At 38.3% G+C, this 12,943-nt stretch overlaps 1 protein-coding gene across 2 annotated transcripts in view; it reads left to right on the top strand.

Annotated features, from left to right (window-relative positions):
- Exoc6b (exocyst complex component 6B) overlaps positions 1–12,943 on the top strand; it is a 472,818-nt gene that overhangs the window by 165,213 nt on the left and 294,662 nt on the right. For both annotated transcript variants that reach the window (XM_031382365.1, XM_031382364.1), the window contains exon 7: positions 5,104–5,280. In XM_031382365.1, the coding sequence (XP_031238225.1) occupies positions 5,104–5,280 (177 nt within the window). The remainder of the gene's footprint in view (positions 1–5,103; positions 5,281–12,943) is intronic.

Below are 12,943 nucleotides of genomic sequence, written 5' to 3'. Positions count from 1 at the left end.
TGTCCTGGAACTCACTCTATAGACCAGGCTGGCCTCGAACTCAGAAATCTGCCTACCTCTGCCTCCCATGTGCTGGGGTTAAAGGTGTGCGCCACCACTGTTTGAGGAGCTGCAGTGCTGTTTGAGATGATATCTTTTTGCAGCTTTGGTTTATATTTCCACAGTCACTGTCATATTGATTATTTTTCTCACTGATGTGACATAGTGCCTGATAAGAACCTTTTAAAACAGAAATTAATTCATTTTGGCTCTTGGATTTAGAGTTTTCTGCTCTTTATTGTGGGGGTTGATGTGGAGGAGCAAAGATTCTCATAGCATGGTGTTTAGGAGCATCTTTGGTCCTCTAGCCAGGCCCCAAATCTTCTTTTTACCTTCATCACATAATGAATTTATCTAGGCATAAAATCCATTTATTAGAGAAGAGCTCTTAGGATTTAGTCCTCTTTGGAAATACCATCAGATACACCCCTAGATTTTTGCTGTACTAGTCTTTTTCTTTTTTTTTTTTTTCCCAGACAGGGTTTCTCTGTATAGCCTTTGACTGTCCTGGAACTCACTCTGTAGACTGGTCTGGCTTCGAACTCAGAAGTCCACCTGCCTCTGCCTCCCAAGTACTGGGATTAAAGTTGTGCACCGCCACCACCGGGCGAGCATCTTTCTTAATATAAAGAGAAAAGTGCCAAGGCATTATAATCATACTTTTTTTCATATGGATGGGCATCCTTTGTAGTCCATAAATTCTTACCAAAAATGGCTTTAGAAATGACATAGATAACACACTTCTGTGCAGAGTCTATGAAAGTAGCTTTCTGTGGTCTTGCAATACCTTTTTCTCTCTTTTGATTACTGTTCTATTTTCCTGTCTCTTTGTTTTACTATAACATTGGAGATGCCAAATTCCAGATGAAGTCAACAGTTGCTTTGCAGTCCTTTCATTGTAGCATATGGAGTCTTGATATCTTGAGTTTTTCTATTTCTTTGTGCATCTTCTGTCCTTTAGGCTTTAGATTCGGAATAGGCCTAACAATCCCATTTCAGTGTTTACTTCTTTGAAGGAATGAGGAGACTGATATGAGATTGATCATCTGGCAATAGATCCAGAGAGTCAGGAAAAAAAGTTAGGAGTGAAAAGAGAGCAGAGGGATCAGTGTAGGGTCTAGTTCTAGGAGGTCTGGATCCTTAGTTTGTCAGACTTTCTGAGAAGTTTTGTGGAAGCAGCTACAGCAGCAGCAAATCGGGGACATCTTTATCTGTCCTGGGTGAGGGATGCATTTTGTGAGTGCTGTTATTTCTAATGGAGTTAGAGAAGCCCTGGGGTGGACAGCTGAAGGTCTTCTGAGTCCTTGAAGTTGTGTTCATTTTCTTCTGGATTTGTAGCCCAGGTTTCTGATAAAGCCAGAATGGGGGGTGAAGCTTAGGGGGTCTGTAGTAGTGTCTTGTGTCTATGCATCATGCTTGCTACTGGTGCTGATGCAGTGCTGGGGTTCTAATGTGCAGCAGCAGGTGCTAAAGTGACTGCATCTGAGGGTTGCTAGGAAGCCCATGCGTCCACAGCAGACAGTGGTGCAGGGTCCTGTCATTTTTAGAGGAAGGCACTAGGCACATTGTTTTGTTTCAGTTCAAGGTCTTTCATTTGCACTGTCTTGTTCAGTCTTGCTGATACTACTAGGTATATTTGATTGTTGGTTGGTACTAGATGAGACCATTGCAGGAGAAGCAAAGCAAACTTGCCTTGGTTATGGAATCAGTAAATTTCAAAGTTTGGACTTAAGATTTCTTATATCACAAAAAAATGAAAAATCCCAAACCCTGTTTTTTTTTTTTTTTTTTTTTTTTTTTTTTTTTTTTTTTTTTCTTTTGTTGATTTATTACTTAGCCTTTGCACTCCTTTCACATAGTTTCTGAGGTCATTTGTGTACTCTGAACCACTAGAGGTCAGTGTTGTGTCAATAAATGCAGGTGGGTTTTGAGTCTTTCCTTTGAACTCTGAATCTCATTGCAAGGTGTCTTGAGAGCTGAGACTTGCATTCCACAAGAAGCCTTTGCTTAATTGTGTGAATAGGATGCTTCCTAGGTACCCTGACACTTGACAGTGACCGCGCACATTAGGTAATGCTATGGCTATGTGCATAACTCCCTGCCACTTCCTGGTTATACTTTAATTTAGGGGCCAGATCACATCCTCATACAGACTCATTTGTCATTTGCTTCATTCATGTAGAAACTTGTATCTCACTTGTGCTTTCTCTCTCTCTCTCTCTCTCTCTCTCTCTCTCTCTCTCTCTGTGTGTGTGTGTGTGTGTGTGTGTGTGTTAGGTGTTGGAACTGGAGATTCCTACAGTGGGAAAGAATTTCTTATTTTCAATTTGAGAAGCATTGTTTAGTGTTTTTATGCCATTTTCCCCTGTGTATCCAGCAGGTTTATGGTATCACCTTAATGATTCTTCATTTAGCCCATCATTTTCACAGTCTCTCTTCTGAAGGTAGCTCCACTGTCTGGCTATCAAGACCAGAATACTTTGAGTTGTTCTCATTTCATTTCTTCTCTATCATGTTCAGCTTACAAATCAACAAATCAGTTATCTCCTGTGTGCTCTGCTACCACACTTGGTACTTATCATTGTTATTTGAGTTGTTACAATGATATGTTACTTTTCCTGCTTTTAGTATATTTGCCCACAGTTGACCACTGTCTGTATTACAAAGCTGACATTGTAATTCTCTTTTTGGTGTTATGAAAGAAAGAAGAAAAAGAAGGGAACATGCAGTCACTTTTGCAATTGAAAATCTGCTTTTTGGAATAGGAAAGCATGGGAGATCCTGATTCCTTTTGCCTCCTGAGTCATTGGTCCTTGGTGTGTGGTCTGTAGTAGGTGCAGTGCTGCCTCACTGAGAGGTGTAGAAAGAATGCTGTACTTAACCTGAGATCAAGAATGCTTGCCTTTTGTATAGACCTGAATTGTTTGTAGATGCTTGCTCTAGCTTAGATTGTTACTGAAGGCATGGATTTGATGTAAGTGAACCCAGAATGTCAATGGATAATATGCAGAGAAACAAGTTTGTGCATTGATTCAAATCTCTGGAATGTAGATTCTTTTTTACTTTGTTTTAGTTGAAACTAGCTCACATAGTTCAAGTTTTTCTGGCCTGTTATAGTTGTTTCATTTGACCAGAGCCTTAACTAACTTCTAATATGAAGAATTATCTTGAATTCCTTAATCTCATTTAGATTCAGTGACTGACACTTATTTTCTCATGAACTAATTTCAACTTGGCATTGAAGAGAAAATATATTGATTTATAAGAAGTCATCAGCTCAAATCTTGCACCTTGGCCTGGTACAGAAAGGCTAAGTTTCTTGGAGAAATGTTTCTGGAACGTTATGGGCTTAAACAGATTACTCAAGTTGTTGTTATTGTTGTTTCTTCTTCTCCTCTTCCTCCTCCTCCTTTCTTCCTCTGCCTTTCTTCCTCATTCCTTTCCCCCTCCCTCTTTCTTTCCTATCTCATCTCTCTTGATCTCTATCTTTATCTCTCCAGGTTTCTCTGTATAGACCTGGCTGTCCTGGAACTTGTTTTGTAAACCAGGCTGGCCTTGAACTCACAGAGACCTATTTACCCCTACCTCCATGTGCTGGGACAAAAGGGTGTGTGCCACCACCACCTGGCTACCCAAGTTTCTTTTTCTTTTTTTTCTTTTTTTTTTTCCCCCAAGACAGGGTTTCTCCATATAGTCCTGGCTGTCTTGGAACTCACTCTGTAGACCAGGCTGGCCTTGAACTCAGAAATTCGCCTGTCTCTGCCTCCCAAGTACTGGGAGTAAAGGCGTGTGCACCACCACTGCCGGGCTCAAGTTTCTTAAAGACATTATCATTACCAGTTTCTTTTCTTTCTCTTTTACATTTTTTCCTGCGTGTTATGTATGTATGTTTACATGTGCCTGTGGAGGCCTTCATTGATGTTGGGTTTCTTCTTTTACTATTCTTCACTGCATTTATTGAGTCAGAGTTTCTCACTTGAACCTAGAACTTGGTGACTTGGCTAATCTCACTTGCCATATTGCTCCAGGAATCTCTTGTCTCTGCTTCTCAATGATAGACAAAATGCATTGTGTCTGTTGATATGGCCACAGAACCCTTGTGTTGGAAGGCATTTGCCCATTTCTTGGACTGTTGGTATAGTGAAGGATGATTGTCTGTACCTTAGAAGATCATACTTTGAGCCTCTACTTACTGCTCACTGGTGGTGTGACTTGGAGCAAACCCTTTGTATTATAGCCTCAATTTTCTTAGAGCGGCTAAGTTGACCTGTAGCTGCACTTTGTGGTTAGAGGTTTTATTGTTGACTCTGGATTGGACATTCTCTTAATTAATTTTGCTAGATAGGTGTATTTTACGTTCTGAAGAGTAAGTAAGTCCTTTAAAATTGCTTTTAAGAGGCTACCTTTGCTAGTCCAGAATACTTCCTGAGAAAATATATTTTAAGATAATTTATTATCTTGATTATATTTTATTTGTTTCATATTCAAAAATCTGTTTTTTTAAAAACCCCCTATACTCACAGTTAATTCCAAGTGACTGCCCATCTTCTATCATTTTGCTTTCAATATTTCTTTTTTTGGTAAGAGATAACTACTAGACATTTGTACCACACTCTTGGCTATGTAGGTGAATATGGGATGGGTAGAGTTGTTACTAATTGCTTAGCAAATACTTAAAATGACCCATGATAGTATCAATGAACTATCTTTTTTCTGTATTGACTTGGAAAAGAGCTAATACAGGATGGCTTCAGGGCAAAGGAGTGTGGTTAAACTGACTTTGCAGGTGCAGAACTGGAATCCCAGCGCTTGAGAAGTGAAGCTAGGAGGGTTAGAATCCAAAGCATCGCATATGTGAAGGCAGCTCGGGCTACACAGACTCCACATCAAACAACACATCTGCATTACTGTGTTTAATTTTACTTAGGTCTAAAAATTTCTACATTAAGAAATCTTTATTTCCCTACAATTACAGGTATTGATTTGCTCAAAATTAGTTTATTGGAAACTTGGGGATCTTTTCTTTTCTTTTTCATTATTTTCTGTATTTTCTTTATATTGTAGGCCCAACAGCAAAGAAACCTGGATAACATTGTCTTGCAACAGCCTAGAATAGGTAGCAAGAGAAAATCTAAGAAAGATGTTTATACAATCTTTGATGCAGAGGTGGAGAGCACAAGCCCAAAGTCTGAACAGGATTCAGGAATTCTGGATGTGGAAGACGAGGAAGATGACGAAGAGGTAAGAAATACTCAAGTTGGTGAAATGAGGCAAGTGTTTGGTATTTGAAATGTGCTTATTCACTTTAATAGCTATGTGAGTTTCACAACATATGCAGTGTTGAAGTCCATTTATCCCTGATTTAAAGAAATTGAAGCTGCACAAACATAATTTACATTTTAAATATATATATATATTTTTAAAATTACTAGTTTTGATTTCCTACTGATAGGATACTCCATCCAGGAATAAAAAAGAGGTGTTGGCCTGACCCAGAGCCCCGGGAGTAAGCGGATTCCTCTAAGTCTGAGACAGTCTTTAGAGATAATCAAAAGATATTACTTATTTTTTCTTTTCTTCTTCCTTCTATTCACTGTAGAAATTGATAGCACTCTTTATGGCGTTCTCCTAGAAGCTTACTCAGTGCGTCTTCTATGCTTTGTTCATGCTCAGCCTCTCACTTCCCTTTTTGTCCCCAACTTTCTTCATTGATGCCTTCTTCATCAAAGGCCCCAGCTAATTTTCATCTTGCCTATGTGTATGTCTTAAAGTCTCAATGCTACATGTAGAGAAATCATTTATTTTTTCTAAGTTAGTTTTATTTTGCTTAACATGATAATCTTATTTATGAGTGCCACATTTTTGATTTAAAAATATTTTATTAATATTTATATAAAATATAGTCAACAAATGGTAGTTTTTGTCTTATTTTCATTACTTTTTGTTGACAGCTTCCATTGTGAAATTATTATTATTATTCCTTATAGGCTTAAAAGAATCAAGTTGGCCTGTTTAAATTGTTTTGGATGAAAACTGAATAGCCAAGTCATCTATAAAATATTAGCATTGAAGTTTTTTCTTAATGACTTAGGGACTATCATGAGTAAAGCACTTTTTCATTATTTTTCATATTTAACTGATTGTAGTCATCATTTTTACTTAAAATGTATACTCTATTAGGTTATGTTTATCATGTAAATAGTTACACCAATAGCTGAACTGAAAGCAACAAGGCTTGGTGGCAAAGACAAGATCTCTGCTACTAGGATGATTGAAGTAGGAGGATCTCAAAGTCAGGGCTTCTTTATTTTGTGTGCAGAGTGAGTTCCAGGCCATTTTGGAAAACTTAGTGAGGCCCTGTCTGAGTAAAATAGGCTTGCATAATAGCTATGTGGCAGAGTGCTTACATACTATGCATGAGACACTCAATCCTGAGACCTGCCAAAAGAAGCTTGAGACTGTCATTCAGATCTCTATTGTACTTGGATAGGAAGACGTCTTAGAAATATACCATTGCAATAATGTTTATTCATTGTTTGTTTTGAGATTATTATGTAATTACAACATACCTTTCTATTCTTTTTTCCCTTCAAACTTGCTCATATGTTCCTCCGTGTTCTCCTTCAAAATCATGGCCTCTTTTTTCTCTAATTGTTATTTCATGACCTGCTCAGTCTGTATAATATTACTTGTATACATGTTTTCAAAGTTGACCATTTGGCACTGGACTTCCAGTTTGTGTGCCCTTCCCTGATAAAGACCAGCTCTTCCCCTCCCCGCTTTCCTCAGTCGCTGTGGTTCCTGGTGTAGGGTCTCTCCCCGCTTTCCTCAGTCGCTGTGGTTCCTGGTGTAGGGTTGAGGCTTCCCCTCCCCGCTTTCCTCAGTCGCTGTGGTTCCTGGTGTAGTTTGAGGCTTCATGGGCTTTCCCGTGCCTTTTGGCATGCTCGCTGGTTTTGTCCTCATTCAGACCATATTTGGGTCAACATGGTGACTTCATGGCTACAACTTCTGATGTTAGTACGAGACACAATCTCACAACAAAGTCCCCGATCCTCTGTCTCTTACAATCTTTCTTCCCTACCCCCACTTCTTAAATGTTCCCTGAACCTTAGGTGTGGGAGTTTCTGTAGATGTATCCACTGGGACTGGGGCTCCACAAATTTGGATTTTGACAGTTGTGGATTTCTGTATTGGTCTCAGTCTATTCCAAAGAGAAGTTTCTGTGATGAGGGATGAAGACTACACTTACCTATGGGAATTAGGCCAGATATATTTATAGGTTATGCTGGTTTAATAAAAAATACTGGTTGTATATTTTCTTCCAATAACCATGACTTCTTTAACACTGTGTAATATAGCAAGATTACTAGCACTGGATGTGGTTTCCTTCTTGTTAAGTGTGACTTAAATCTAATTAGATAGTTGCTGGCTACTGTTTAAGGCCAAAGAGAGAGCTGTTGGTTACCATCAAGGTATGTATGCCACTACTGCACCATCCAGGCAGTCATACCATGCTGTTTGTCGATGTGGTTCATAGGTGTCAGAATTGGGTGAAACTGACTTTTAATTGCCCCCCCTCCTTTGGAAGCTTGCATGGTGCCTTCTGATACCATAGACACTAGTCCTTTGAGAGGCATTCAGCTTAGTTCAGAGAATCTGCACCTCGTTTCTGGGGTGCATGGTGCTTTCTGCAGTAGAGGTTTACTTTTCACCTCTTGGTGGCATCCAAGGGTAGCAGTGAATATGACTGAGCAAGAATCTGTGGAGTATGTTGTCAAGCTCTTTGGGTATATGCCAAAGAGTTGTTATATTGCTAGGTGATAGGGTAGATTCACTTATTTAAAAAAATACCTTTATTGTATGAATGTTTTGTCTTCATGTATATCTCTTTGCCATGTGTGTGCCTGGTTTCTGTGTAAGTCAGAAAAGGGCATCAGATCCCCTTGGACTGGAGTTATAGGTAGATGTGAGCTGCCATGTGGGTGCTGGAAACTGAATCCAGGTCTTCTGAAAGTATTAGTGAGTGCTCTTAACCACTGAGATATATCTCGAGCCCCTAGCTTATTTTCCTGTTTCCATAGTGGTTGTACCAGTTTGCAGTCCCACCAAAAATAGTAAGGAAGTCCATTTTCCCCATATCTCTTCTAGAATTTGATATCAGTTATTTTGTTGATCTTTGCCATTCTAGCAGGGATAAGAAGAAATTCTTGTTTTTGTTTGTATTTCTCTAATTACAAAGGTTAATGAACATTTTTTTAAAGATCATTCTTAGCCATTTATTTTTTCTTCTTTTGAGAACTCCCTGTTCAGGTCCCAAGTCCATTTTTCAAATGGGTCATTTGTTTTTTTGACTCTGTTTTTTGATTTCTTTTTCTGTTCTGGATATTAATCATTTGTTAGTTGGAGAGCTGGCAGAGATACTCTCCATTATGTAGGCTTCCTTTTCACCCAGTTGATTATTTCTTTAGCTGTGTGGAAGCTTTTTAGCTTTATGAAGTCCTACTTGTCAGTTGTTGATCTTAATTTTTGGAAAATGGAGTCCTAGTAAGAATGTCCTCTCCTCCAGCTTTATCATGTAGGGTACTGCATGTGTTGTCTTCTAGCAGTTTTAGTGTTCCATGTTTCACATTTACATCTTTGATCAGTTTGGAATTAGTTTTTGTGCAAGGTGATAGATATGGGTGTATGGGTGTAAATTCATTGTTCTTCCTGAAGACATTTCCAGCACCATTTGCCGAAGTTGCTTTTTTTTCCTTCAGAGTATGTGTTAGGTATCTTTGTCAAATATTAAGTAGTTGAGGTTACATGGACTCATATTTGGGTCTTAGATTTTGTTTGATTGGTGTGTATATATCTGGCTTTATTCTGGTACCAGAATGTTCTTATTACTATAGCTCTGTAATGTGTTTTAACACCAACATTGTAATCCCTCCAGCATTGTTCTTCTTTCTCTGAAATGTTCTGACTACTAGGGCCTTTTATGGTTGGCATGAGTTTTAGGATAGTTTTTTGCTATTTCTGTGAGGAATGAGAGGAGGATTTTGGTTGGAATTGCAATGAATCTGTAAATAACTTTTGGTAGAATGGTCATTTCTTTCTAGTCTCCATGCTACTTAGATAGTAGGAAATCTTACTAGGTGTCTACTTACTCCCCATTGCAGAAAGTCTTTTGAGTGTTACTTAGTGAGTCATTTTAAAATGGTTTTACTACTTACCTGCTAAGATTGAAAGCATTAGAGTGGACTTGATCCTCAGAATACTTATTAGCCTTTTCTTTTGTTGCCTGCAGTATCTTTTTTTGAGGGTATAGATCCACACTGGACATAGAAACAGCTATCAGACTCCCCACAAATGCACAGGAATCCAGCATACTGCCCTACCAAGGAAGATGAGTTAGGCTGAAGAAGTGATTCAGTGATTAAGAGTGCTTGCTGTTTTTTTTCAGAGAATTTGGTTTCCAGCACCCACATTCAGTAGTAGGAGTATGGGTATGGGTGTGGGTGTGGGTATGTGATGGGGAGCATGTTACAGCTGACTCTAACTTCAGCGTGCACAGAGATGGGTATAAAGATGAGGTAATCCTTTTTAATATTTTACATGTCCAAAACATTTGGATGTTTAATGTTTTAATGTAATGAAGTAAAATTTGCACTGTGGTTTATGGAAACAGAAGCTAGTCACAATCTAAACCCTTAGAGAATATACACCCAAAAGAGATGACTGTAGGGCAAAAGCAGAGAACAAAATATATACCCAGTTCTGATGTATCAACTGTGATTCTTCTGTTTAGGAATCAGTCTTCATTACTAATTCACTGACATTCCCAAGTCATCCCTTTGAGTCTGTGTGCCATGTTCCTTTGCTTTAGCCAGTAAGGTTCAGAGAGAATGAAAAAAGGTGGGGGAAATGAAATATATTGGCAGGAGCCTCATAAAAGAAGTATTAGAAGAATGTACTAAGAAGGTAATATTCTAAAATGACCCCACAGCCCAGTCAGATACCAGTCCACATTAGAGATTTGCTGATTGAGCTCTTAGAACAAGAATTCAGCACTTCACTTTCTAATGGCATCCTATCTTAAAAAAAATTCCCTACCTTATATTTATTTACTTCTCAGTTTGAATCTTCTTCAAGTGCACATTCTTAATCTCAAACCTCATGTAGAGAATTATTTGTTTAGATGTCTCCAAACTGGCTTCTTGGCATAGTTCTTGCATGTTGTGAATAAATTCTTGTGATAAGGTCTTTCGTGACCTACTGTGACGTTCTGACCTTCATTCTTGTCGTTCTTCAGCAGACCTCATTGAGAGCAGCATAGTTTTTGAAGTAACTTGGAATCCAAAAGCAGGGTGACTATGGCATAGACTCCTACAGGGCAAGGTTCTTAAGTCTATTTGTGGTCATATATTACCTTGAGAGCTTGATACAAACACTCAGTGTTTCTTCTTAGGAAGATGTGTGTATTTGTGTGAGAATGTAAGTTGAAGGATTTAGGAAATACACAGACCCCAGGAGCCAAATGAAAAATTCCTATTGTAGAGCAGTTCTCCTTGAACTTAAGTATGCTTAGGTCTCCCTGGAACTCACATTAAGATATAGATTCTGGGCATTCCATTAAGATGCAGGTAGAGATGAGCCTGAGAGAGCCTATATTCTTACCAAGATTCCATGTGAAGGTGGTGTCTTTGGACTCTGAGTGCACTTTGAGTTAGAAGGCTAAAAAGAACCTTGAGGAAACTTTTTAAGATGCATAAATAGAAGCTTGTCACAAAATGCTTGAGTTTCATTGTGAATTTTCTATTAAAATGTTTTAAAGTATTTTGTGGCAGTAAATGCAGTATTTAGCCATGTGCATGTTTCTATCTGTAACCTCAACATTTGGGAGATAGCAACAGGCAGATCACAAGTTTAAGGCCAGCCTTAGCTATAAATGAGTTTGAGGCCAGCCTGGGGTATGGGAGACTTTCTTCAGAACCCAAACCTAACTAACCAACCAAAACAAACAAACAAATATACCAAAAGAAAAAAAGTGAAAATGTAAATGCAATACTCAAATGAGAATTATATTTTACTTTTTAAAACTCTATAACTTATAATATACTATCAAGAATTTAACAGAATTATCTGGTTCTAACTTAGTAAGTTTACGAATTTTATTTTTTCTCCTTTTGTGATTGGCATATGGCCGCACATATGTATATGTGTACATGCGAAGCCACAAGTTGGCAAATGGGTACCTTCCTCATTTGCTTCCATCTTATTTTTGGAGACAATCTTTTGTGAACCTGGAGATCACTTATTCTATTGTAGCTAGTCTAGCTGGCCACCACACCCTAGGGATCCTTCTGCCTCAGCTTCCCCATCCTTAGGATCACAGGCAGGCATCACTTTAACATTATACCACTTTACTAACAGGACCATTTCCCAAGCTTCTTTCCTATGCTTTTAATGGGCATATCTTTAACATATTCTTTGAATACTGGCATTTTAGGGCATTTACTATATCTTTACCTTAATGATAGCCTGATTAGAAATCAGGGAATGAGTTCAGTAGGAAAACCCCAACACCTACAACATAGCCATAATACACAAAACAGATAGCTAAAAGATTATTAAAACTAATTTTGTGCTAGGGATGGAAGAAGCTGAATAGCTTGGGGAAAGTGAAGAGTGTAGCCTTGAGTTTGTCATTGTGGGTGGAACAGTCCCCATGTTAAAGCAGTTAACACAGTCTCATCCTCCTCAGCTCATTGCCCTGTGATGGACTTAGCCTCTTACTACTGAGTACAGTTGCAAAGAAAAGTATTTGCTAGTAACAGTAATGAATGGGTCATAATCATGATGCATCTTGCTTAGCTAGTCATATCTGGCATGTAACCATTTTTATGGACATTTAATTACATTGATTTTTTTTTTAGTGAAACTATGTGTGATATAGAGAGATTGCTTTGAACCTGCAATAGACTATTATTTATATGCTAACTGCCCATTTGAAACTTTTAAAAAAAATTTGAGAATTTTTTTTATAAGAATCACTTTAATGACATGATGAGATATTTGTAGTTAAGAGTTTTAACATGTCTCTCTTTACAAAATTTTAATATTCATCTATGCATATAATGTTTTTGCAGCAAATATCCCCTAATTCTTTCCCTGGCTCCACCACCACTTTTTTTTTTTTTTAAAGATTTATTTATTATTATACATAAGTACACTGTAGGTGATTTCAGATGCACCAGAAGAGGGCATCAGATCTCATTACGGGTGGTTGTGAGCCACCATGTGGTTGCTGGGATTTGAACTCAGGACCTTTAAAAGAGCAGTCGGTGTACTTACCCACTGAGCCATCTCTCCAGCCCTCCACCACCACTTTTTGCTCTTACTTCATGTGCCTTCTTTCTCTTTTGTCTGTACACGCATGTTGTAGAACCGTCTGTCTACTAGATCGTGGGTAGCCTCTCAGAGAGCATCCCCAAAGAAAGCTGACTTTTGCACCCCAGCAGTAATCATTTGTCAATGGCTCTTCAGATAGTGGTGTGGCTTAAGACCCTCAGTACTGGGATTTGGGCAGTATTTTTTTTTTTTAAAGAAATGGTGTGTGTATTAAGATGGTCTATCCATAAAGTCATTCAGCAATGTTTTCAATGAACAATGGTTCTGCTTGGAGAGTGGCACAGACATTAGGTGCGGGTAAGAATTTGGTTCATTAGCTGTGATAATTTGGAAAAGCATTCATCTCAGAAAGAGTAACTTATAAAGTCCACTTTTTCAAATTGATACAAGAGTTACAGACGTCAAGCAAAGCATTCAGTCTCACTCTTTGTTGTTCTCTTACGAGCCACCTCCCTAGTTAATTGTCTATGTTTCTTTTGGGTATATAAATACTTTTGAAATATATAAACTG

The sequence above is a fragment of the Mastomys coucha genome, unplaced genomic scaffold (assembly GCF_008632895.1).
Source record: "Mastomys coucha isolate ucsf_1 unplaced genomic scaffold, UCSF_Mcou_1 pScaffold20, whole genome shotgun sequence".
Taxonomy (NCBI): Eukaryota; Metazoa; Chordata; class Mammalia; order Rodentia; family Muridae; genus Mastomys; species Mastomys coucha.
The sequence above is the reverse complement of the archived record's forward strand: the minus strand, read 5'-3'. Positions and strand labels throughout refer to the sequence as shown.